Here is a 26,836-nt window from a genome sequence, read left to right as displayed (position 1 = left end):
TACCTTTCTGATTAAAGCAAGAGCTGCTGCTTCTTGATTAACATAAGAAAACTGGGTTTCCTAAACGTTAGGGAAACAAGGTTTAAAGAGAATAAATAATCTGGCCCATATTATTTTCTTAATACTTAATTCTTAAAAACTTGAAGGGATGGGAAGCCCGGCTTCAAAGCCTATGTGATTCAACACAGCATGATATTGTGTCCTAAGGAGCAGAGAGGGGAATACCAGGTCTTAACTACCTCTCTATGACCTGCATGAGAGGGATTAGTTCGGGGAATGAGCCTCCGAGGGCAGTGTCTTGTACAGTTCCTCACTACTCAAGGTACCACTTCTAAGAGAATACTTCTCACGATGCAGGTGCATTCTAAATTATCTAAGAGGCTATCGTGGGGCAGGGGGCGGTGTGTGAAGACCAGGAACTCTGGAATGGAACCAAGTGGGGGTTGTAAAGACAAGGAACTCTGGAATGGGAACCAAGTGGGAACTTATGGTGGCCAAGTACTGACGTAGCAATAGATATGATTGTCACAGTCACCAGAATACATGTACACACACTCGTGTGTGCACACACACAAGGGAGAGGGAGGAAGGGAAGGAGAGAGAGAGAAAGAGAGAGAGAATGAGAGAGTCCTAGCCATACTCCAAGAATCCCACTTCTACTTCAACATCTTCATGCCTGTGCAAGCACTGGATAATATCCACAGCTGCCCATGGTTGCTCATGTTGTGTAGCAAAGCATCAACTGAATTCATTCTAAGGAAGAAGGGCCTTTTGCTTTGACCCAAGGGTGCCATTATCTATGAGGGGTGCTGGAAATGGCCCTCATAGGCTACAGCATCCTTCCTCCTTTGGCCACCTTTGTTTTGAGTGCTTCGGTTGTATCAGTTCAAGACCAAGAGATAGAGTAGGAACGAAAAGAGCCTCTATAGACGATTTCCCAAGGGGAATTCCTGTGGTGTTTTCAAGCGCATCATCTGCTTAGGCCAGACTTGTCCATGCTCCCTTTCTCTGAAGACCATCTCACTAAGTTTATTGTCCTTTGTTCAGGACGCAAGTTGGTGAGCACCAGAGCATGAAGCAAACCCCTCAAATGCCTTCTTCACAGGAGTGCAGGTCAGCAGTGGGGCAGCAGCTGATGGCCAGTTTTCGGGAAATTCCTCTCCTAAACCCTGAAATCCCCTTCTCTCCTGCTCAGGTCATTGCATCACTGGTTCTGGAGGTTCCCAGGAAGGCTTCTGAGTTGGGCCCCCGATAAGTCTGGACCTCCAACAGGGTATAAGAGAAGAGAAGGTAGGGACCGACATACTTCCCTGAGGCTATGGTCACCAGCCCTGGAAAAGATTCCAAAGGAACAAGTGGCAGTGAAGACAAGAGGCCAGAACTGACTTTCTCTCGGGAGTAAAATCAAGAGAAGGGACTCTGATACAAACGGCATTAGGTGAGTGGCAGGGCTTCCCCCTCAGCCCCAGTCTTCCAGTTCCAGCTCCTGTTACCTTCCCTATGCCATCCTGACTGCTTGGTCTCCACATTTAGAGAAAGCAGCCGGCCAACACCGAAACACCAGCGTCTCCTTGGATAAAAGAAAAAGTCCAACTTGATTTTGCTCTGGGCCAAGATGGATCAAGATTCCCCTGCTAAGCCCAGAGAACACAAGGTAACATGACTTTTTCTTGGCCGTCTGATTCTTACCCTAAGAGCAGGAAACAGTCTGCAGCAGCCACTGTGAATTCTGCTCTCAGGTCTCGCCTCAGAGCAGACGGGCTCTCTCCAGAGGCCGGAGAAGACGCAGGAGTTCAGGCCCCAGCATTTCTCCTTTGTACCCTCTTCTTAGCCCCAGCCAAGTACTCTGCGTCTGAAACCCTGGGAAGGACAGAGCCAGCACATGTTAGATGCAGAGCACATAGCTGCCGAGGCAAGGCTCTTCCTTTGCAGTGGAGGAGAAAAGGCATCAGGGTCCACTTAGCAGCCTCCAGCAAAGCCAAGCCTGGTGACACTGTGCTCTCCCCTCTGCACATGCCCGATCATCCCACAGAATGGGGATGAAGGTAGAAGAAAAGAGGCGTTCAGAGGGGCTAAGGGAGGGCAGGGAAGTCACAAACTGGCCTGTAATGAAAATGGGGGTGGCTGTGTTTCCAGCAGGACTCAGGGGGCACAGGACTCTAAACTCTAAATGTGGTGCAGTGGGTCTCCCAGCCTCCTCCAGAAAGGATTCCTGAAGGTCATTGCCAGGGAAGGTGACTGGACACATTCCATTGAATGATACCCTTTCAGCCCCCAATCAAGACTGATAAGTAGCTAGGAACATTTTATTTTATCACGTACTGTGCTTCCTCATTGCCCCGCGGAGGTAGCTTTGCCCATGAAGCTGTCACACCACTGAGCTTCAGAAGAACTGGGCGGCGTGGTGATACCGGCCTTTATGTGAACTGTATTAGGACTTGGCACTTTGGAAACGGTAGCCTGGGGCAGTCAGAGTATCAGGCCTGGAAGGAACCTGGATGTGGTGAATATTAATCAAACTAGGAACTAGGGGCAGCCACACCCTGGGAAAACCTGGAGAGGATGGGGTAAGGCAGGGAAGGGCAGGAACTGCCCTTGAGAGTGCCCAAGGGAGGGGACTTGCTAAATGGTGGGGTGGAGAGAGCTGGAAATTCAGGACTTTTCAAACTAGCTGCTCTGGGTCCCTAGTCATTAGGGCAGTCGAAGGCTCTAGAAGACATGACTGAGTAGAGCCAAATAAGGTGACAAGTAGCTGCTAGGAGCCTAGTCTACTAGGCTTTGTCTTTTCCCTTCCTCCTCTCTCTTCCCTTCTCCATTTCTCTCCTATTCCCCCTTTACTCTCTCTTTCTCCCGTTTTCTCTTTCCACTCCCGTTCCTTTTTCTCCTCCTTTGATCCAACCCCATACAACTGGGTATAGTTGGGAGTCAAGAGGGTGCCTTGCCTGTGTGCCATACCACTGACTTAAAGTTGATGCGCTGATCATTCTTAAGAGTGGCAAAATACACGTTCACATGGAAAGAAAAAACAATGACACCTGAGGGTCCAGAGAACTGCAATCAAACACCGATGAAAATCCCCAGGGAACACAGGCGATGGGGATGAGGTACAACCTCAGTCTTTTAATCACTGAGAAGTGACCCCATTGGGGTTCCCTGATGAGTACTGGGCTCCTGCTCCCAGTAGCTGCTCATGGGGCTCACACTATGCTGTCTAGTTTTGAAGCCTAAAAGTGACACAAGGCTCTGCTCCCAGCGAGTTTCCAAAGCCAGCAAAAGGATGCAAAACCGAAGGTCAGATGGAGATAAGAGGGGTCCAAGCGAGTTTTCTAGAGACTATGAGGAGAAGCAGAATGGTACCCTAGTGCCTGCAGTGGAAGGTTTAGTTTTAACTCAACTGTACTTGTACAGGGAAGCACAAGGCTCCCCACCCCATGAAGAAATAACTCCTCTCTGCAAGAAGAAAGAATGGGAGAGAAAGAGGAGGGATGCCTGCATCCCTGGAATGCGGTACCCCATACATAGTATCCCTCCATGACTTAGAAAGGAGTCAAGTCCCTGAGAACGCCCTTTCCAACCATCACTGATTCCACCAGTGCTCCAGGGTTGAATGAGTTCTTTCCGCTCTGCACTGCTCTGCAGAGTCCCACTTCCCAGCACAGGCAGCTCTCTGACTCTGCCCTTCAGGTAGACCCACACAACTACTGGAGCAAACTGAGATTCCACAGCGAGAGTGCCCAGCCCTGGACACCCCACCACCACCACCGCCACTCACTCTAGCTTCTCATACATCTCCCTTGGGCCTCTTGTCTTGGGTTGCAGGTCTCCAGCCAAAGAACAAGGTGGAAAATACTCCTGCTCATCCTCTGCCTGCTCCATGGTGAGTCTACGAACCCAGACCAGCGTCAGGCTTCAGAGGCTGCTGGGGACCTGGTAGTGGAATTCAGCCCAGCCAGGCAGATGGGTGTCTTCTCCTCTGGGATTCAATACTGGATTGCTGTGGCTATGGGCACCAGGGAATGACGGATGTGAGAGACCACCAGAGGTTGCATATACCTGGTTCAATCAACGACATCTAAAATAGCCATGTTTAGACAACCACACCAACACACACACACACATACACACACACACACACACACACACTACCTAGCCCCCCCACCTCCGTCCCTCTACCCCCATCCACACCTGCTCTCTTCCATTTAAATGGATGACTTGAAAATTAACTGTTTGTTTACAAGGTGTGCCAAGGTCCGAAGGCATGCAAAACACAAACATTACAGCCTTCGCTTCTGTTCGTTTTACAGACACTTCCGTGCCAGACCCAGCATTAGCGATATAAAAACGGAGTGCTTATGCTACACACATAAAGAAATCAGTATGCAAAGTCATTGCATGATAAGCAGTTCAAATGCATTTAGCCACTTACTTAAGGCGTGTTTATGAAGGGCTTCGTGTGTGCCAGGAGTGGAGGACAATGAGATGAGAGGTAGAATCCAGTCCTAACAGTGTTGGCAGCCTGCTGTGCCGAGGCAGGCCAGGAATAGACCAGGCAAAGGGGTGAATGAGCTTTTCTTTCCCCATGCTGTGGTGTGTAAATTTTATTATGATGGTAATGGTGAGAGTCACTGAAGCATGTAGAGTGTGTGTGTGTGTGTGTGTGTGTGTGTGTGTGTGTATTACTTAGACTCTAGTCCAGGGAAGTGTTTTACAAATCATTTCTGAATTCATTAATGAGTGAAAACATTACCATAACACTAAAAATGGTTTAACCATGAGTGGCTAATCAACAGATCAGAGTGAACTAACAGTCAGTGCTGTCCAGTGTGTGATGTAAAACTCTTAATCTCTCACTGTCCCTCAGGAAGGCATGGGACCTCTCTGTTCACATAGAGGTAACAGTCCTATTTATGTCTCGTGTACTCTAAACTCAATTCTTCGAAGTATTCCGTTAACTATTTGGGTCAGTACTTTAAAAATCACCCAGGGACATGTCCCTGCATCCCCATAGGGAATGTGTAGTCTCTGGTTGCCCCCACTTTGGCACTTAACATCCAGCAGCATGAGAGCCAGCAGGGGCAGTGTGATGCTCTTAGTCCATGGGATGCGGGGCAGGAATTAGAGCAGACTCCACATTTATTTCCTGAGAAATAGGCATTTGGTGGCCTCTGATGGCTTGGCTTCTCCCTTTGCCCAGGTTCATCCATGACCCCTCCACACAGACGACCCCATTCTGGAGAGCTACGGGCTGGCTCTCCCCCTTCCAGGACTCCTCTCTGCACTATGGAAGCACACAGGGCTTCAACACCCTCTTGCTGCTGGAAAAACTCCCTTACAGGTACAGACCCTCCTCTCCCTCAGGCTGGCCAAAGATCGCCTTTGTCAAGCCAAGTCCTGGTTCTGTGTAAGTTCTGTCTCCACTGCAAGCGTCATCCCCACCCCTACCCCCACGGGAAGTCATAGCAACACTCTATTGTTCCATAATGATAGAGATGAGTGAGACCCCGGGTCCCCCACATCCACCAGAAAGCAGAGAGTTAGCAACAGGGTCTCCAGGTACCTCGATCCCAAATGTCAGCCCATTCTTTAATTCTCACAATTGACTAGTACGGAATTCAAATCCTTTAATTGTTATGGAGGCCAAGAACTCCTGGTTAGTCACTCACCACTTGAGTACGTGAGGTATTGGTTCTTAATTCCGGTAATAATGAAAAGTTATGTGTACAAGAGTCAATCAAAGATTCTCAATCAGCAGAGCTAGACTGCCTCACCCCCCAACTAATGGTACAGTGCTCCTTTTAAATGTGCCAACTCTAGAACACAAGAGCCCCTAGAATCTAGGGTGTGAACATTGCAATAATAATAATTTTAGTAATTTTAATGCTGAATAATATTCTTGCTTTTTAAGTATAAAATGTAATATCAGTAACCTTGATCGTGAGTGGTGTGGTTTGGAGCATGTTGTTAAGTTAAGCCTTCAGTGGTATTGCTACAACCAAAGCAGTCAAGATTGCTACTCTCCTGTAATTAGACCTTAGGTCACACATAAGAGACAAGCCACTTACAAATCCATCTGTACTCAGAAGGTGGCTGACTTTATGCTCTGCTATTGCTATCGTAAAATCTTTTGTTGCTATTGCTGGTTTGTCTTTGTCTTCTTAGTCTATTTTTTGTTTTATTTGTATCAGTATATATTAATTATATATAACAATGCAATTCATTATGTTTCATATACGTCTATGTCTTTTGATCATCTCCACCCTACCACCCTCTCTGGCCCCTCTTCCATTTTAGCAGATTCCCTTCCTCTTCCTAACTAGTCACCTTTAACTTTCATGTCGTGTGTGTGTGTGTGTGTGTGTGTGCGTGTGTGTGTGTCCATCCCAATTACTTTAATTAGGGTGGTTTGCAGGAACATGAAGGCTTGTTTACAGGAATACAGTCAGTTTACTGCTGTTTACACTACCAACCATTAACTACCAATAGATCCTCAGAGAAGGGTACCTCATTAGGCCCTCCCCTAGCAGGCATTAACTACCTATAAGTCCTCACTGAGAAGTGGGGCCTCCTGAGCCCCTCTCATCTCTGTATTAGAATATTGGCAGACCGAATCTGGTGCCAGTCTTGTAATCACAGTGACTAGGAGGAATTCATGTGTCTGTGTTCATCAGGAAGACTGGCTTAGGGTTTTCCTTTTTGTTGGGTCTCCCGCTGGTTTTGATATCTGACAACACTGGTTTAGCAGAGAGTTTAGTGGTGCTCCTTGTTTTCCTATATCACACAATGGTTTGGGAAGCATGGGTGTTACTTCACTGAAGGTCTGGGAGAATCCGCCTGTGAATCTACTGGGGCCAGGAAATTGTTTCTTCCTCCTTCAATGTCACTGCCTTTTTCAGACACATTAGATTGTTTATCTTTTTTGGTTTAATTTAATACACAACTGGATATATTTATTTCTTTTGGATTCCAGTTTAGTGGGACATATTTTTAAGCTGTGTACTAATACATCTCATTAGTGTTTTTTGTTAACACATTCCTTTCATCTTTAACTTCACTAATTTGGTCTCCTCTTGTTTTTCATTAATTTGACTAGGAGTTAGTCAATCTTATTTATCTTATCAAAAACGAACTCTCTGTTTATGACATTCTTATTACTATAGCAAAAATTTATTATAATGAAAATTTTTCTTTATTTCTATTGTACTAATTTATGCCATAATTTTAATTATTTCTTCCCATCTACTGATTTGAGGTTTAGCTTGGTTTTTTTTTCCCCAAAAACCTAAGGCATATCTTCAAGACATTTGAAATACCCACATATAGAAATTTTCCTCTTGGGACTGTTTTCGTTGTATCCCATAGGTTTTGCTATGTTGTGTCTTCGTTTGAATTCTGAGATTTTTTGTTTTTCAAGACAAAATTTCTCTGTGTATCTCTGGCTGTTCTGGAACTCACTCTGTAGACCAGGCTGGCCTCAAACTCACTGAGATCCGCCTGCCTCTGCCTCTCTGAATTGTTGGGATTAAGGGCGTGCGTCACCACCGCCTGGAGTGTTCTGCAGTTTCTTTAGTTATTATTGAATATTAATTTTATTTTTTTGTATTCATTTAGAATACAATGTATTTTTTTCAATTTTCCTACATTTATTAAGATTTGCTTTGTGTCCTAACATATGACCCATTGGGCTGCTGAAAAGAATGTGTTTTATGCCAGATTTGGTCAGAATGTTCTGTAGCTCTCTGCCGAATCCGCTGGTCCATTTGATCAATGATGTCATCTTTCTCAGATGTTTCTCTGTTTGTTTGTGTTAACATGACTGTCTATCGAGTGGGATGGTGATGTCACCCAGTCTTACTGTGTTAGGGTTAATCTATGTCATTATACTTAGCGTATTTGGATGTCCTCGTGTTCTGTCTGTGTTTGGAATTGAAATACCCTCTTGAGAACTGCTCCCTCAATCATCAGGAAATGTGTCTATTTGGATGGTATTAGAAAAATGACACTTGCTTATTTCCAAGATCAATTTGCTTAGAACACCTTTTCCCATGGTGTTGCCCCAAAGTAGTATTAATCATCTTTTATGAGAAATTGAAACGTGTGCTCTAACTCCTGTCGAATTTTGTTCTGTTTGGGGTTTTCTTATTCCTGCCTTGCTTAGCTATTAATATTTAAGACTGATTTATCCGTTACTGTGACCCCATGGGTGCATTTGGCTTTCTCCTCATTCTGAAGGATTTCTTGGAGTAGCTTCCATTAAGCTGAGCTGGTAGTTATAAATTCCTTTAGCACATTTTAATTGTGGAAATTTTTTCTTCCTCCTTCAATGGCAGATGACTTTGATGGGGATCACAGCCTGTGCTTAGCGACTGTTACCTTTCAAGGCTTAAACTAGATTATTACGAGCTCTCCTGGCTTTCTGAGTTCCTATGGAGAAATCTTCTGTTACTCTGATGGGCCTGAATTTATATGGGCCTGGATGTTATTGGGTGTTTTCTATGTGTGTCCCTTGTTCTCTATATTTAGCAGTTTAATTATACTCTGATAAGAGGCGTTCTCTTCTGGTCATCTGTTTGGTGTTCTAAGGATCTCCTGTATCTGAATTGGCATCCCTTTCAAAATTTCTTGAAAATGTAAAGGTTCCCAGGGACCTTAGCCAACTTCTTTTGCCCAGTTACACAGCCAGTTCTTATTCACTCAGCTGTTGCTAGCCAGGGGGATGTGAGGAAATCACATCTCTGGTGATTTCCACGGCCTCTGCCCAGGTAGCTCGGTTCATCGAGGGGCTGATTTCCAGATGTGTCTGTTGGCATCCTCACGAGCTGGGTAGTGTTGTTTTTGAGGCAGGCCTCCCTCTGTAGCTTAGGCTGGCACTAAATTCAAAGCTTTGCCTGTCCCTGTTTCTTGATGAGATTGCAGCATGTGCTGTCATACGCAACCTCATCTTGAACCGCAATAATTCGGACAAGGAGTCTCGCATTTTTCCCTTGTAGCAGGATCCACGAATTCATTAACTGTTCCCAGTAGGGGAATACTGATCAGAAGTTTCTTGGGGTCAGAAGCCCTAAACACATATAACAAACTACCAGGTACTCATGTCCCAAGTCGAAATGTTTGGTGGCCTTTCTGTAGTAAGAAATTATGAAGCTGATTTCAAGAATAGCCCAGCCGGCAGCCTTCCTGGCTCCTAAGGGAGGGTAAGAACCCTAGGAAGGCTGAGGAGCCCCATGTAAGAACTGCTTTGGACAGAGATGGGCCACTTCCTCTTGCTCTAATCCGAGGGAAAGAATGTCTAGAGAGAGACCAAATAAATTTGTCATGATACTTCAGGTTTTTTTCTGACAGAAGGACAAAGTGTGCTTCCTTTGACCCAGTTTAGGGTCCTCAGAAAGGAGAACCAGTCACAGGGGTTTGTGACCACAAAAGAGGCACAAATAGCCAGAAGCCACAGGGCTATTATTGGCATCCATAGAAGGCCAGCAAAATGAGAAGCCATTCTTGCAAGGAGAAAACAAAAGGCAGGAGCCACTAAAGAGATACCTGGGCAGCAAATGAAACAGAGACTACTTTGGACACCAGCCAGGTACAGAAATGCTGTCTTATGCAACACGACTCCCTTCTCTCTGCTCGTCCTGGAAGGTCCCCAGGTCTCAGCACTGAGTAGCCGAAGAAAACAAAGCAAGAGATCCAACCTATCCATGTCTTCCCTGGCAGTCCCTGAGCCTAGCGGGAACAAAGAAAAAACCTTCAGCTAGATGAGACACTTGAGTTTCTGTCTGCTTTCACATTGGTCTGGATGTAGAATTTTAGGCTAGACTAGACTCTGTGTGCCAGAAGAGGCAGCGAATCTACTGTACACAGATCATGCTGGGTATCTCATGAAGGAGCAGAGAGAGATAGTCCAGAGATGGTGGGGAAAGTCAGTGAAAGAAAAAACCTTGTTCCTGCTTACACCTTATCAAATTAAAGGCTTCCTACATGCTGGCTTATATATACCCAGCTCAGCTAATATTGCTAAAGCAGGTGTATTCATGATACTTCTTGCCTGTGCTCTTGTAGCAACTGTGTGCCATGTATGCATATGTTTGGTTCTGTAGAGAAGTGGCTCATAGGGGAAAACGCCAGCCACTGATCTGGAGGACGTACCAGCCCAGCAGAGCAGAATAGCCTTCTCTTCAGAGGAAAGCACACTGACACGTCCACACTAGTAACACTTCTCTTTAACTGGCTCTGCAAACCAGAGCCCTCTGCCTGGCCTTGCCTTCTCCTCACAAGCTTGTAGATGGAGTTTAGTGGCTGGAATGCAGGCTCCGGACAGATTTGCATGAGAACACCCACCACACATGTGCTAGCTAAACGCTGGGTAAGAGGCTTTCAGATGAAGCCTTGAGTCGGGCTCCCTTCTGTACTTTGGGCAAGGTCTGCTTCCTCAGTGGCTGAGCTCTTCCCTTGTACGCGCCACCTTCACAGCTGCTGTTTTCTGATGACCAGGGTTCACAGCAACTTCCCTTACAGTGGAAATGCTCACTATCCCTTCCTTTGGCAATTTCTCTGCCTGCAGGTGCAAATGCATTGAAAGGCCCAAGGCTGGTATCTGGGGAGCCGGGAGGAGCTGTCACCATCCATTGCCATTATGCCCCCTCCTCGGTCAACAGGCATCAAAGAAAATACTGGTGCCGCCTGGCGCCTCCATCGTGGACCTGCTATACCGTCGTGTCCACCAACCACTACACCCACCGTGACTACAGAGGGCGCGTGGCTCTCACTGACTTTCCACAGAGTGCTCTGTTCACGGTGAAGCTGTTCCGACTGTCCCGTAATGACACGGGACTTTACCGCTGTGGTATCGGGGACCGAAACGACAAGCTATTCTTCAGGATGAATCTGACTGTGTCTCCAGGTAAGAGCCGATTGACGGCTGACGGGCCAGTTTCTATAAAGCTGAAGTTGAGAAGAAATGGGCACAAGGGAAGGCTCCGAAGCCCGAGGATGTCTCAAGCCTTTCACAGTAGAAAGGGGAGTGGGAGAAAGGCTCTGAGAGGTGTGCTTTCGGCTTAGATAGCCGTCATCTTTGAGAAGGCAAATACTCGGGAAGAGTGCCCAATGGAGGGCATACAAGGTCGTCCTCCTTGTTCTTTCTATCCTGAATGCTGCAGAAGGAATGTTTGAACTAAGTTTCAAAACCACTGTGAGGTAGAAAATGGGACTTCTCTGATTCCAGAAAACTTGGTGTTCAGACGTGCAGAGAAGAGGTAGCGCTGGCGCAGCCTACACAGCAGGACAGAAGGTTTGGGGCTAGGTTTTCCTACAGGAGCGCCTTGCTGAGTCCCTCCGCAGACATCTGACAGCTCCAAGGCTCTATTCCAGAGGCTGGTTTCAGATTCAGGCATAGAGGTCTAAAGCAGGGTGTGTGTGTGTGTGTGTGTGTGTGTGTGCGTGCGCACGCACGCGTGCTTGCGTGCATGTATGTATATGTGTATGTGTGTGTCTACTTGTACACATGCACACACTCCAAAAAGATTGTTCTGCAGAACACCTAGTCAGAAGTGAGTGTATAAATTCCCTTAAACGCTGGAGTCTACCTGTATGCTGTAATTGAAGGCTTACTTACTCCCTTGTTGAATAGTAGCACAGGCTCCAAAGTATCTGGATAGGGAATATGTAGGCCTGAGGGACGAAAGTAGGAATGTAAAATGTGAATATCTGCAAAACCATAGGAGCACACTGAAATTCTCACCTTCTAATTTTATCTGACTTATTGCAGAAGATTGCATCTCTTAATGAGCTGCATCCTACTTAATAAGTATTTTGATCAAATGTCCTTTGCTGAATCTAGTATGTGGCCTAGATGACATTCCCTCATGGCCTCTCTCTGGGTGTGTCCACACAGGTCCTTTCAACACCACCTATGCAGCAGTTCCAACTTCTGGTGAGCTCATCACAGCATCTTCTGGGAAAGGATCTACAGCAGCCAACAGATGGACCTCAGGAGTCACCCAGATTCTAGAAGGCCAAGGCTCAGAATTGGACAGAACAGCCCCAACTACAGCCAACAGATGGACCCCAGGGGTCACCCGGAATCTAGAAGGCCAGAAATCAAAATGGGTCTCAACAGCCCCAACTACAGCCAACAGTAAAATCCCAGGGGTCACCCAGATTCTAGGAAGCCAGAAATCAGAATGGGTCACAACAGCCCCAACTACAGCCAACAGAAGGACCCCAGAGGTCACTCAGATTCTAGAAAGCCAAGGCTCAGAACTAGACAGAACAACCCCAACTACAGCCAACAGAAAAATCCCAGGGGTCACTCAGATTCTAGAAAGCCAAGGCTCAGAACTGGACAGAACAGCCCCAACTACAGCCAACAGATGGACCCCAGAAGTCACCCAGATTCTAGAAGGCCAAGGCTCAGAACTGGACAGAACAGCCCCAACTACAGTCAACAGACAGACCCCAGGGGTCACCCAGATTCTAGAAAGCCAAGGCTCAACATGGGACAGAATAGCTCCAACTACAAGAATAAGCAAAACTACGGTTTCAGCCCATGGAAGATCAACCCCAAGAATAGCCAGGACAACAGCGCCAGGGAGAAGCAGCAGAGAGAAAGGCTCTACCGATGCAACGATCCCCACTCCAGAGAGTCCAGCTTCAAAATCAAGGAACATGTTCAGTACAACACAGGATGCTTGGATATTGGGTGCTAGAAACTCAGTAACAACTAGCGCCAGCACCAGCGAGGGTGGGAGGACAGGTACAGTTCCAGAGACTGAAGGACCTCAGGGGGAAACAGAGGTCAGCACACCTCCAGGAGCACCCGGAAAGACGACAGGAACCACCAGGCCATCAGTCCTGATCTCAGAGTCTGTGACTTGGGAAACTCTCCAAGAAGCAACAGAGGACAATTTGTCTAAGCGACGATTGTTGTACTCTGCAGAAGAGCCATCCCCAGCTCCAAGTGCATGGACGTTGAATGCTACACACATGCAAGTGGCATCTGGAAGCGTTGGTCGGAGCCTAGAAAACGCTGGTGGAGAAAGTAGCCCCCCAACACCAAGCCAACTTTCATCCGGGGGCCTGATGTGGACCCCTGGCAAGGGGTCATCAATGAAGAGGTAAGCCTTGGGCCCCTGTCGGCCTTGCTTCCTGGCCAGCCCTTCCTCCTGTGGACCTCTTTCCCCTTGTATTTACAGATCAGTAAAGGGTGGAGCAGGGTATGTAAGCATCAGCTACCACCCTCCACACTTCAGGGCCCTTGCGGTGATAAGGCTGTCTGGATGCTTTCTGGTGGTTTGCGAGTAAAAATATCAATGATGTGATGAAATAATTTTTAGGCTGAAACCCTTGGAACTCTCTATTTAATGTGAGGACCAGAACTCCAGGAAAGGAAAACAACTTGCTGAAGACCCAAGGCAAACTTGTGACAGAGCCAAATGCCAAGGTCAATCTTGCCAAGGCTGACTCTCACTCAGCCTCTTTCTCAATACAGCACATTGTGGCCCATGCATGGCCCATGCACAGGAGGGTGGAGTGACGCAAAGGATTGGGGCTTGAGGAGCTGAACAGAGCAGCCCTACTGGGAGCCAGTTACAGGGACAAGGGTGCCCAGTTAGCCTGGAGCTCATCTTGTCCACCTGTGAAATGAGAGAGGCAGAATACTGTAGGTCTTCATAGTCCTCTCCTTCCTGCTCCGGGCTCCTCTCACCCTTACCGTGACTCCTCCCCCGTCAGTGTTTTTACAGAAGGAGAAAGCAACTCTTGGATCCTGACTCCAGTCTCCAGTGTGCTGGCCCTGGTTCTGCTTGCGACTCTGGTCCTCTTGAAAAGGAGACTCTGGAGGACCTGTGAGTTGAGCTTACGTAGCCCCCAAACTAGGGAGACGAACGGACTTTTCCACCTGGTACCCTCAGGGCTGGGTTAGGTTAGACCGAGTGTCCAGACATTTGGATGTAGACAAGGTAGATTCTACTCGGAACCATTGGATTCTGCTTGGTCGTGGCTTCATCAAATCCCTTCTCCTCCGCTTGTGCCTCAGCGTCATTCCTCGCCTTAAGGAGACATGTGGAGGATGACAAGAACTATTATTAGCTGTAGGTGTGGAGCCACGCTGGCAAACTTTCTGCACAGCCTGCGCTAATTACTCTCCTCGTACCATCCCAGAGATGCAGGCTGCTAATGCGAGTGCTCCACAGTGCACAGCTTGGTCAAAAGAGATTGAGGCTTTCTGGGGGGCAGTAAGAGAGGCGGAGGCTCCCAGGGCCAGAAATCAAATCATCTGGACCCATCATTATTGTTCTAATGGGCCCAGCTACCAGACTTCCGTCTTGGGAAATTCTCAGAACCGTGCCTCTCACTCTTAGGAAGGCAAATCTGTCTGTGTGCCCCAGGACACCCACAGCCTTCTCTTGTGTCTCTACAGCTCAGAAGACCGAAAGGTCACCAAGGATCACTCTGATTCAGATGACACATTTCCTACCAGACAAGCTCTCCAATGTGGGAAAGAGCTTGCAACAGGGTGACCATCCTCCTGCCCAAGCCAACCTGACTGCCCTAGAGAAGGACTCAGGACCCTGAGGACGGAAAGAGAAACAGCTCAGTCACCACAGAAGAAAAACCAAAACCAGCTATCTCCACAGCTTCTTCACTCCTTTCTCACCATCAGCCACACAAACACTAGCTAACTAAGCTCAGCCTCCACCGAGGATGCCAGCTCGGGCCTCAGAGGGTCAGGCACTCTCGGCAGCCAAAGGTGACAGACAGTGCATTGACTCAAAGAAGGCTTCAAGAAAGGGCTTTGTGGTCTGGCTGGTTTTCAACAGCCCATTTTCTTTTTCGAGAGAGGGAGGGAGGCAGGGGTGGAGGGATGCATGTATACAGAATCTCTTCATTCCCGGCAGTGTGGAAAAGGAGATTCTCCATTCTGTTGCTGCCGCCCCTCTGGGTGCCCTTCTTTCCCTATGCCTGTTAGCACGAAGCCTGCTGTCCACACTTAGCAGTATTCTCATATGCCAGGCTTCCCTGAGCAAGCATAGCCGTAGCTCCTTAAGGACAGTAATTTTGTCTTATCCATTTCAGTACATCTCCAGAGAGCTTGCAACTCGGTGGGACAGCCAGTTAAAGGCCCATGCCTGTTTGGCCGGGGATGCCATGGGTTTGGTGGGCCCTGGGGATCTACTTGGGTAAGAGGTATGAATCCCCCAACAGCCTCAATCACTTTTGGTTGGGAGTGATTTGGATGACCACGTCAGTGGGTGGTTTCTACGTGAGACGGGAGGAAAGGACACCCGTCTGTCTCACCGTATCTCCCCGTTTTGACACTGTCCGTGTCACACTGTCGATCTTTGGTCAGGTCAAGATTTTCCGGGATTTTCCTAAACAATGGGAGAAGAGGGTACTTTTCATTAGGTTTTCACCTTCATTCTCAATCCCCTCTTGTTGCACTGTTTATGAATCTTTGCTATCAAAGGCTATGGGCAAAGCTGGAAATGATTTGGGAAAGAAGACAGAGGGACAGAGGAGAGGAATTTTATGTGGATTCTGCCTTCTAACCTTATCTGTCGGGGGAACTTTCGGCCCACTGTTGACCCCACCTTCTTTTCAGGAATCATATCTGCTCTCTTTCTTTGCTGGGCGTGTTAGCAGGGGTCTGTATTTGAGCAGTACAGGTATTGAGCAACAGAAGCTTTGGGGAAAGAAAGTGCCAACGCCAATTTAAAAGCTGTGACGTTGACATTTCCAGAAGTTTCGACCTTGCTTTCTAAGCTGTCAGTGACATCAAAGTCGTCCAGAAATACCTCTTCATGTCTGGTCATGACCCCAGATACTGAACCAAGGAAGTCCAAAGAGATATCCTCAGGGCTTCTGAGAGGCTTGTCTTAGGTAAGGGGGCAGGTTGAATGCAGCTAGCCAATCAGAAACCCAGAACTTCAGAGTTACAGAGACATAATCTAGAACAGCAGTTCTCAACCTGTGAGTCATGACCCTTTCATAGGAGAATACTGTTGATATATACCCTGCAGATATTAGATATCTCCTTTATGATTCATAACAGTAGCAAAATCATGGTTATGAAGCAGCAGCGACAATAACTTTATAGTTGGGGTCACCACAACATGATTAGCTGTATTCCAGGATCACAGACATCAGGAAGGTTGAGAACCACTCACTGATCTAGAGGGAATCTGAGGCCCAGTGAAAGAAGTCCCTTGTTCGAAGTCACCAAGTCACCAGATAAATAAGATAGTAAAATCAGAACAAAGATTAGAGACTGCGTGGCCCTGGCCTGGCGTCTTTGCCTTTCATTCACCTCTTTCGTGTTAACTAAGAACTTGTCAAAAACCAATGCAACCATCGCTCCAGACTATTTTCTGCCTGCTGTCCCACAGCCTGTCTGAGAAACCAGTAGGAGAGGCAGAAAAGTCACCACTGTCCCACCCCAAATGAGCAAGCAGTTCTTCACAGGTACACAGCTGAGTCAAGAACACTTAGTTTATTGATGGCTGAGATGCATCAAAAACGCAGGCTGTCTGGTCTGTCTAACCTGTCAGTCTTTGCCAGGAACATCCATAGGCCATCCGCTTCTTGGGATGTTAAGAGGCAGTCAGAGGAAATTAAGTCGTAGCTCAAAGAAGTTTGGGAAATACTAAGCTAATCAACAAATTCTTATATGCAGAATTTCTCAGAGCCTTAACTATCCAACAGAACATGGTGAATTACTGAGAGTGGGTATGCCACGTGCCTGGACTATTGCGTTTGGCCAAGCAATCTCACTGAACTGGGTCTCCTTAGATCATTCATTATGGAAGCCAATACGTTAGACCAAGACATGGCCAACTTCTCCTCTAAAGGCCTCATAGCAAACACCTTAGATTTGGCAATGAGGCACCCACTCAGCTCCACCTCTGCAGCCACAAAGGGTACACAGACCACTGGCTAGCCTTTGTTCCAGCAAAACTCTCACAGAAACGGGAAGCTGCATTTGGCTTTTAACCATGTCAAATAATTCTCAGTACCTGCTTTAAGTTGTCGACTACACAAGACTGTTAGATACATACGTATCTGACCTGATCAGATCTGTCTCCTCAGGAGTTTCCTGCCACCCCTTGCTAGGCCTTCTCCTTTCTCTGAACTGCTCTGATACTCTTTGTCCTGAACCAGGTAGCTATGGTATCCTAAACATCTTAGTAGAAGACAGAGAATGAGGGTCAAGGAGTCCCCCTCCCCCCCCCCCCCGCAGTCAAGTGCTGGGGCCAGGGAAGCTTCCAGGAGTACTGGTGTTCTAGAGGAACCTGATATCCACCAGGAGGAGTTGCCAAGAGTCAGACTGGGCCCTAGTGTTTGGAGAGAGTAGGGAGAAGATCTGGGCAGATGCCTCAGAGAAGGAAGTGGGAGAGCCCAGGGTTTATAGCTCTCCTTTATGGCCCAACGGATTCCACAAATGGGGCAGGCTGTGCTTAAAGGGCCAGAGACAAAACAGAGCGCCCACTAGCGCCATGCCAGCCCCACCAGCGCCATGCCAGCTCCACTAGCACCATGCTCCTGCCGCTGAAGGGAGGGTCGGGGAGCACGTCCTTACTGTGCTAGAATCAGAGGCACCTCCACTCCAGGGTTCAGGGTTCCCGCTGGTTTTTACAAAGCAAAACAGCAGGGCACAGTCCTCAAATGCTCTTTCTCTTTCTACTTATTAATTAATGTAGTTAACTTCTCATTCACATGTTACCACACAGCTCATTCTGTGTGCACTAGATGCAATATTTCTGAAAGCTAATTATGGCCGTTCTCGTTTTATGGATGAGGAAAACTGACATTCAGGGGAAACATCTCATACTTCCAAGGGAAAAGTAAGCTGGGACATGTGTCCTACCAGCAGTCTCTGTCCTTGATCACTACTACTTTGTCCCCCATCTTGATTATATTTATTAATAGCTGTAAATAGAAGACGGTAAAGAAACCACTGAAATGACTGCTTCACGGTTAGGGACAAGGTTTTTATTGTGATGAGAGAGAGAGAACATTCTGAGGCACCTGGAAGACTCCAGAGGCGAGAGAAAGAAGCAGACAGTACATGAGCAGGGCTAGGGAAGCAGGACCAGCAGAGAAGAGAGAGAAAGAATAGTGACTATAGCACACTTCGGGGCAGGGAGGGGAAACCCTTGCCCTTATATACAGGACAAACCGGTATGGGGAGGAGGGAAGTTTGTGAACACACAGCCTTGGGCTAGCATAGTGGAGGAGGAGTGGGGGAAGTGAGAAAGGACAGGAGGCTAGCACAGACTTTGAAATGTACAACATTTTCATGAAGAGACTAAAGCCCAAGTCAGCATGGGCTTTCGGATACACCATAGGCATGTGTCAGTAGGAAGCCAGATGCCTCAGCTACCAGTGGGAAGGGAGTAGGGATGTATCTCTTTCTGGTTGACAGAAACCCTCTCAGGGGTTCCTGAGGAATGCTGGCAGTATCCTTCAGCTGCGCCAAGATCGTCATTTCTGGACACCTTCACTGCCTTTTGGGGTTTGGGGAATTGGGGTTTCCTTTACCTGCAATAACCTTGTCTTCTGGCCAGGCCTTTCCCTACTTAGAGTTTCGGGGGGTGCTTGTTTCTCTCCTTGAGACTCTTGTGTGGCAAGTTACATGATCACTTCCAGTCACTGGTTCTCTTTAATCACTAACTGGTTTATTTTTGTCTAAACTTAGTGGGATGTGGGGTGGGGGAGTTCACCAAGCCAGACTGAGAGCTGAAACTTCAGCCCTGGGGTACGTGCTGGCATCTAGACAAATGGAGCTCAGATGTCAAAGTGTAAGCGCGCAAGGTGTAAGTGTGTAAGAGTGTCCATGTATCCCAGGTCACCAGGTTTAAACGCTTCTCACTGCACTCTACTGAGAGACTAGGAGTAAAACAGACTCTCTGACAAGCAGGCAGAAAGAGAGAGAGGCCATGACTGGGTAATAAAGGTGGCAGATCTCCAAGCTTCGTCCTCACACTCCTGACTTGAGACTAAAGCCCGGTGACTTCAAACAAAGGCTTTGTGAGCTTTTGTCTCCCACCAGCAGACCACTTGCTGGCAGTCTGGCCTACTCGGGATGTGTCACAATAGTTCTGGGCCAATCAACAGTCCTTGCTTTTGTCAAACCAACCAACCCTAAATTAAGGGAGGAAAAATCTTGACAGGGTTTTAAACCCCAGTCCCTCAGAAGAGATTGGAGCTGTCAGCTTTCCCAGATCCCCTTTGGCTTCGCTGAGGGTCCTTTTCTGGGTGTCTGCTGCACGCGTGTGTTTCCTCACCTCCAATAAATGCCTTTTGTCAACTGTCAGTTTTTGTCTATGGTGCTCAAGGTTTCTCTGCGGCTGCCTGTTTGCGTTCCAGGTTTTTCCTGCTTTTTAGTTCCTTGACTGACAGAGAAAACCAACCTGATCAGGACCCTTAGATGGTATGATTGCAAGACTCCTAGACTGGACCACTGCTCAATGGCAGAGTTTGTTTCTTTGCCTCAGATAGGAGGTTCTGAGAAATACTGAATCCATTTAGTGGCTGCTGGCAGCTTGACAGACATGCTTTGGACACTCGGCACTGGCAGTGGACTCTGTAATGCCTGTGTGTGGCACCCAGGATCACCATTCTCTCCACTCTTCGTAAGTGCCACCGCTTGACTTCGGGCACTGGCCTCCTGCTCCCCTCACTGTCAACAGGAAAGTAAGCCCAGCTCAACTGCCCACTTGGAGGGGAGCCTTCTGCTGAAACCTAGCAGAGAGGTGGAAGCCACAAGAGGACCCCCACACACACCCCAGAGGAGCTTGAGAATTGTAATTCTGAAGCCAACACATACTTGTCAGTTAGGGTCACTTCTTTCTCTGAGCTGCAAGTTCCTGCCACCCAACTCAGAGTATTTTAGATAGGAAGGGAGAGTCAGGAGACTAGGCCCTGAGGTATTGAACACTGGCCCAGACACTCTGGGGAAGATGTGGCAATTCACTTTGGTAAGAGTTCGGACAAAGGTGGATGGACATAATCCCAGGATATGGGGAGGCAAATGCTGGAGAGATGGAGCAAGTTCAAAGTCAGTTTGTGTCATAGAGAAAACTCTGGGCTACACAGTAACACCCTGCCTCAAAAGACATAAAAACAACAAAACAAAACAGCAGACAAAGGATGGAAAATTTGCTTTTTTAGAGGGTGGCACAAGAAAGGTAGATTAGTTAGAACTTGCAACCAGCTCCCAAGTCTACCACGACAGAGTAGCGTAGACAACTGAAAATACTCAACACCAGAAAACTCTCCTTTTCTAGCTGGGAGCCCTGCAACTATGATGGACACAGGCTGTAGGGTATTACAGAGGCTGCAGGGTATTACAGAGACTGCAGGGTATTACAGAGGCTGCAGGGTATTACAGAGGCTGCAGGGTATTACAGAGGCTGCAGGGTATTACAGAGGCTGCAGGGTATTACAGAGACTGCAGGATATCACCCAGGCTGCAGGGTACTACAGAGACTGCAGACTATTACAGAGGCTAATTTTCCAGCCTCTGCCTACCTGGCACACCTTGGGCTACAGGTACGTCCCAGACCAGGAACAAGGAAACAGCGAATCTTCAGGGGGACCCCAGTTGCTTATGAGAGGGGCTGGGCCCTGTCACCTGGCACTCAGCTGTTGACTTTGGATGTCTACTCAAAACTTCTTCCTCCTTCTCCCTAGCCAAGTGTAGAGGTGAGGGGGAAGGAGAGTGGTTTTGTAACCTCAGAAAAGACTTGTTCGTCTCTCCCTGACAACTGAAATAATAGATTCAAAACCTCTTAGAGGCTGGGAGATCCCTAAAGAGGAACTGAGATATTGAGATCTTGCTGGGTCACAGCCAACTTTCCTTTTTTTTTCTTTCTTTTTTCTTTTTCTTTCATTTTTTTTTATTTTTTTTATTTGAGACAAGGTTTCTCTGTGTAGCTCTGGCTGTCCTGGAACTCACCCCATAGACAAGGCTGGCCTTGAACTCACAGAGATTCACCTGCCTCTGACTCCGGAGTGCTGGGGTTAAAGGTGGGTGCCAGCTCTGCCCAGCTCTTGCATTCAACTTTGCTTTAGTCTGTCTTCCCCTCAACAGCCTGCCCCAGGGGCTCTGCCATAGTCTCTTCATTTATTACTCCCTCAGTCAAGCCGATAAAGGGTTCCACAATGCTGCCATCCTAGGGGCCCCAGAAGTTATGTTCGCTCTCTGATTGGCTGTCAGAAGTCAACAACGCTGGGTAAACAGTGAAGGACCGTATGTCAGGTAACGAACAACACAGCAGGCAGGTGGTCATGGAAGAGGTAACTCCAGGTGTTCATCTGGGCAGAAGGGGAATGCTGAGGCTGGAATGTAGCTTTGGCCCATAAGTGACTCTTCCAAGAGCCACAAATCTGCCAGCATCGCTCTTCCTTCCTCAACTCTCCTACCCTTGCTTCTTCACTTGCCAGCCTCATTTTCCTCCTTGGCGTGATGCTGCCAGAAGGCAGACTGCAAGCCTTGAGACCTTCAGGCACGTCCTCACAGAGCCGCTAAAGAGTTACCTGTCGGGTCTAGACGAAACTGGGGACAGATGGTTAACTGTGGTACCTATTAGGATATCAACGCACCTGCTGGCCTTCGGACTCTCTCAGCACTGAAAATATCTGTTACAGGATCCAGGCTCTCATCCCGGCTCCTCTCAGCCCTTCTCAGCCTGACCCTTACCCTATACCTCTCCAGCTCATGGGCTTCCCTCCTCCAACTTCTCATTCCTATAAAACCCTGCCATTTTGTCCATGTGCTCTCTTGGCTCTCAGTCTTCTCTCTCTTGGCCCTCTTTGTGGTCTCTCTCTCTCTCCTCTTCTAGCCTCTCTTATTTGTCTCCCCCTCATGGCTCCAGTTCAGTCTACTGGGCCTGTTCAGTCCAGTATTTCTCTCTGCTCTGGATTCCTCCAGATGCCTCTGACTGTGCTCTCCCTCATATCTAAAATAAATAATATTAATAATAAATACTTTCTCCTCAACCAAACCTGGAGCGCTCATGTCCTCAGTTCATATATCACCCAATATTCAGGAAAATAGGGGATGCTTATAATCAATCTTGCTTCTCTTTGCTTGCCCTTTAAAGGGAAGCTTTGCCTGTGGAGAGAAAAAAAAAATAGGCCTCAATCTAGGCTCAACAAGTTTCAGCAAACTTGCCCAGTACTAGCCAAGTGGACTTTTTCACTTCCAACTCCCTTTGTGTGATTCAAAACAAGGAGCACACTTAGTTTATTGCTAGCTAGCAGCTCTCTGGGTGCCAGTTGGGCAAACAGAGGCAACTGTCCCATTCCCGCTCTTTCCCACCAGCCCCAGGCAGAACTGGAACAAGGAGCACTGTGTTCCCACTGAATCAAGCAGCTGAGGTCAGAAAGCTGTATCGCTACCTGCTGACGGGCTGCTGCGGAGGGGATACTTCTAAACAGCTGATGCCCCTTTCAAATGTGAAGAGGATGCAAGTTAGCCTTGCAGAGTCACTGCCTCAATGCTCTGGTTCGGTGATTAATGGTAAACTGACTATACTCTCGACTTGATAGGGAATGCTGGATTATACAACTGGCCGTCCTGGGATTAAACATTGACTCCAGGACAAGGGTTAAACATTGACTTAGCTGAAGACCTACGGTTGGGGGCAGAGCTGGTGGTAAACAGCAGTTCATCTGTTCAGTCTTCTGCCATTCACCTTGCAAAGCAACAATCACAGGCGCCATCCCCTGCCAGATGTGAAGGACTGGAAGGTAAACAGATCCCTCAGAGGCAGACAGAAAGAAAGAAGGACCGTAGATAACAAAGACGGCAAACGTCTAGCTTCTCCCTCACACTTCTGTCCTAGAGGGCCTAGTGGGCTTTTTCTACCATCAGCAGGGCCATCTGCCTTTGCATGGCCCCAACAAGTTCAAGGCTAGATTAGGACATCTTTACCCCCAAAGCTGTGGGCCTAGCAGTCTACCTGTCTTTGTTCAAACTGATCAACCCTAAATTAGGGGAGGAAGACCCTAAAACCCCAGAGTTCTCAAACAGGAACTGCCTAGTCCCCTCCCCATTCTGCAGCGTGTCTTTCTCTCTAGGTGTCTCCTCGCCCCTAATGAAAACCTGTCTTCACTAGCTGACTCTGTCTGCTGCATCTGAGACTTTCCCCTGCCTTTTAATTCTTTAACTGGCAGAGAAAAGGGAACCTGAACAAAACTCCAGGCCAGGAACAGATGGGCAGAGTAAAGTGAGGACGGGATGTATACGGTTTGAGGAAATCCTTCTCCAGCACATCCACAATTTTAGAGCATCAAGCTAAGACAAGCCAAGGTTGGATCTGTGAGGGCTTGACCATCTATGATCCGCTGGGTCAACCAAGGGGGCAAGTGGAAAACCCTGCTATCCATGGAAATGTAACACAAAGTGGTCATCCTCGCTGAGAGGAAGATCTTGGTTCTAGGGCCTGTCTCGGCCACCTCCTTTCCCAATACACTTGGGCATCATTTCACATCTGTGCCCACGGATCTTCAGTGTTCAGTGCAGAATTACTTAGTTCTGAGTTCCTATTCTGTCCCATGTTTAATCAAACATGAATGACAAGTATCTGCTACGTTCCAGCTATCACACATGGTAACTTTGTAACACCTTTGCCAATTTAGGACAAGCAGGTCCGAAGACATTACGGTTCTTGCCCAAGCCTTCCTGGTCAGCAGATGGAAAGGCCTGGGTATGAATCCAGGACAGTCTGGGTACAGAGCCTGTCCCTTCTCACAGGCTGCACTGTCTCAGCACGCTTGCTTCCTCCCAGCCTGGGCAGGACACTGTAGTGCGTGAGTGATGGTTATACACCCCGAGGAAACAACGGCACACACGTCTGCAGTTCCCAGTTTCCCTGGATCTCTAGCTGATCGCAGTCAGCGTAGATGCTTGAGGTGGACACAGTCTCCAGGCTATATCTACGTCCTAACCCCAGAAGCCTGTAAACATGGCCTTAGTTAGGAAATGGGTCTTTGTAGGCAGATAGGATTAAACTCAGGACGATCAGATGAAGAAATCATGACAGATTGTGGGACTGGCCCTTAAATGCTACCACAAGGGTCCTCATAAGAGCACAGGCACTGGAAGTGTCCACTCAACACATAGTGACCACACAGGCAGAGAGCCTGGGAGGTTCCGCTGCACATCAAAGAATGTCAAGGAATGGCAGCAGAAGCTAGAAATTGAAAGAGGCAAAAATTGAATCCTCCTCTAGAGACTCCATAAGGAGGGTGGCCCTGCTGCCACTTTGGTCCCGGATTTCTGTTCTTCGGACCCGAAGAGGAGCGTATTTCTGTTGCTTAATGGTGCTAAGATTGTGGTCAGCTGTCACAGTCGCCCCAACAAACTCGCACAGCGCTCAACCGACATGCGCAGGCCCCAAACCAGAAGGCCTTGCAAACCTGTTGGGCCTGCTCTTTCATTTCATAGATGAAAAGTCCACAGACCTAAAGAGGAAGTGATTTGGCAAAGGCAGAGGCAGAGCCAAAGCTAGCATACAGGTGTGTCGACTCAGGCCAAGTGGTTCTGATCCTCCCCACACTGGAAGAAATCTAGGTCATATTTTCTTAATATTAGGAGACGGCTGGCTTGAGCACGAGAAGGTTGTTTTAGAGGGCATCGTCACCGTCGTTACTAAGTTGAACACTAGACACATTCTTCAGCCGTGAGCCAGTCCCTCCTCCCTCAGTGCTGGACACCGGGGTCACTCACTGGGTTCTAGAAAGGGAAACGGCAGTGGGGTGGGGGCTAACCACTGTACTCATCCACCGGCGTGTGGCTGAACTCAAAACTGGCCACAAGAATTTAACTTCCTGATTAATCATTGGGTTCTACTTTTACATTTCCTCTTTCCCAAAGCCGGATCCCGAAGCGGGAGAGGTGGGCTTTGGGTCTGTGGGGAATGTATCTAACACGTTTCTCTGTGGATACATGCATTTAATATGGTCTGCTAAAACACTTCCGGGTACCACTGGGAGTGTGTGCTACCAGTACATGATCTAGAGAGCCACCCACCATCTTGGCGTTACTGGAAAAGGCAAAGAGAACAGTCCCCACCTCCAGGCAGCAAACAAAGCAATGGTTTAGTTGATATACTTCCTTCCTGCCTCTCAAATCTCCCTTCATCAAGTGTCTGTGCTAGTATTCAGGGGCCTCTCTCGGCACCTCCTGCATCTCAGACAAGTTATTCCTTGCTTTGAGGGAAGCAAACACATCCTACAAGTATCTTGACTATAGCGTTTAAACAGACAAAGGCAGAGAACAGAAAGCTGTCCAAGGCGCTCTCAGATGGCAGAAACAGGCTTGTGTCACCTCTGTCCCCGTGCATCTCCCTCTCCCAGCACCTCTCCCATTAACCATCCACCCTGGAATGGGGAGGAGGAAATTGCTAACGAGGAAGAAAAAGAAGTTGGTCACTAGTGTGTCTCTGTGACCTCCCGCTGCCACCGTGGCTCCGAGCCTGAGCTCCGGTAGAAGAGAGAAGGCTAACAATGATATCTAGAGAGTTCGGAAATTGCAGAGTTAAGAGACTGCAACACTGCCTGTCCTCTCTAAACTGACAGTGGTCCACAATCTCACCATCACCCCCTGCCCCTCCAAGTACATGAGTTGAAAGGATACATAGGCATTATGGGAACACAGAGACCCCAGGAAGCTACAGCTCAGTCAATCCACTCTGCAGGCACAAGAAGGACAAAGGAAAGCTGAACAGCCTTGCAGTCCCGCCGAAGGAACTGAGAGGTAGCGACAAGAGAGGACAGAATGAACTCCAGAGCCCTTGGAATGAGCAAGGATAAAAAGTCCCACCGACCACGTGGGTCGAGTTCCATCTTGGTTCACAGAATCACTTTTTCGTTTGGAGGAACAAGACCGACATGACCCAGCAGCACACCAGGCCAACCATAAAATCACAGGTGTCCCCTCGCTACCCCAGGAGTTATGCTGCCATTCAGAGGAGGAAAAGGGACACCAAAAGGAAAGAAACCCGATCCGAAACACCACTGAATTGGACCGAGCCTCCCTGGAAGTGCCTAGGATTTTGTTTTTTCTTTCATCGATCAGATTGTGGATTTACCGTCTCCAGTTGAGTTTCATAATAATAATAATAAATAAAAAACACAGTTTCTTTTCTTGTCATCAAAATCTGCGATTGTGTTGTGGGTTAGCCCACACAAGTGAGCCCACATGCACAGATGGCCCTCCTGTTTCTGTAGCCCTTGTTTCCCCTTCCCCTTCTGGCGTTTGCGTTAGGACTCTTGAGGAAGAGCCAGTAAGCCGGCGAGCCCTGCACAGGTACAGTGCGTAGCCCTTCAAGGGGAGGGGGAGCTGGGGAGAGTATGGGGTGCATCAAACAATGGGTTTCTTTGTGTGGCCCGGGAAGTCTATGGTATCTGGAGGAAATCTAGGAGACCCAAACAGGTCATGACCTGGGAAGGTTCCGTGGACTGACTAACTGTGGTGAGGAAGGAGGTTGCTGTCTCAACTCAGCTGGTGGGAGTCCTTGTGTAGCCCTAACACAGCTTCGGTCCAGCCCAGCATCAGGGAGCGCAGGCAGAGTTAGGGTGGAAAAGATCCCGAAGGCTCTGGGCTGAGAAGGATCACTCTGCAGATGGTGCTTAAAAGGTGGCATTTCAGGCTCCATGCGCTGGGGTCACGGCAACAGGGCAATCCACAGGGACTGGGGATGTGAGGCCAAACACTAAGGGACATTCTGTCCCATATCTTGAAGCTGCAACAATGGAGGATCTAGAAGTGACACAGTCTCCCCAAGTACAGGGGAGGACAAATGGAGCCAACCAGGGAAGCTCGAATCTGTGGGAGTCA

The 26,836-nt window shown here is 48.0% G+C and overlaps 1 protein-coding gene across 1 annotated transcript; it reads left to right on the top strand.

Annotated features, from left to right (window-relative positions):
• The first annotated feature begins 1,207 nt into the window (after positions 1 to 1,207).
• Fcamr (Fc alpha and mu receptor) lies at positions 1,208 to 17,215 on the top strand. The gene is made up of 8 exons (XM_048430657.3): positions 1,208 to 1,438; positions 1,534 to 1,654; positions 3,820 to 3,877; positions 5,195 to 5,335; positions 10,556 to 10,894; positions 11,885 to 13,106; positions 13,723 to 13,835; positions 14,411 to 17,215. The coding sequence occupies exons 2-8, from the start codon at positions 1,616 to 1,618 to the stop codon at positions 14,563 to 14,565; spliced, it is 2,067 nt and encodes a 688-aa protein (XP_048286614.3). The 5' UTR covers positions 1,208 to 1,438; positions 1,534 to 1,615; the 3' UTR covers positions 14,566 to 17,215.
• The last annotated feature ends 9,621 nt before the right edge of the window (positions 17,216 to 26,836 follow it).

This window comes from Myodes glareolus, chromosome 5 (assembly GCF_982192425.1).
Source record: "Myodes glareolus chromosome 5, mMyoGla1.1, whole genome shotgun sequence".
NCBI classification, from domain to species: domain Eukaryota; kingdom Metazoa; phylum Chordata; class Mammalia; order Rodentia; family Cricetidae; genus Myodes; species Myodes glareolus.
The sequence above is the reverse complement of the archived record's forward strand: the minus strand, read 5'-3'. Positions and strand labels throughout refer to the sequence as shown.

Bases quoted from the DNA above. Each gene is read 5' to 3' on its own strand.
- Fcamr (XM_048430657.3), top strand. From the start codon at position 1,616: ATGGATCAAGATTCCCCTGCTAAGCCCAGAGAACACAAG. The intron at 3,878-5,194 runs GTGAGTCTACGA...CCCTTTGCCCAG, and splicing joins CATCCTCTGCCTGCTCCATG to GTTCATCCATGACCCCTCCA. The intron at 13,107-13,722 runs GTAAGCCTTGGG...CTCCCCCGTCAG, and splicing joins AAGGGGTCATCAATGAAGAG to TGTTTTTACAGAAGGAGAAA.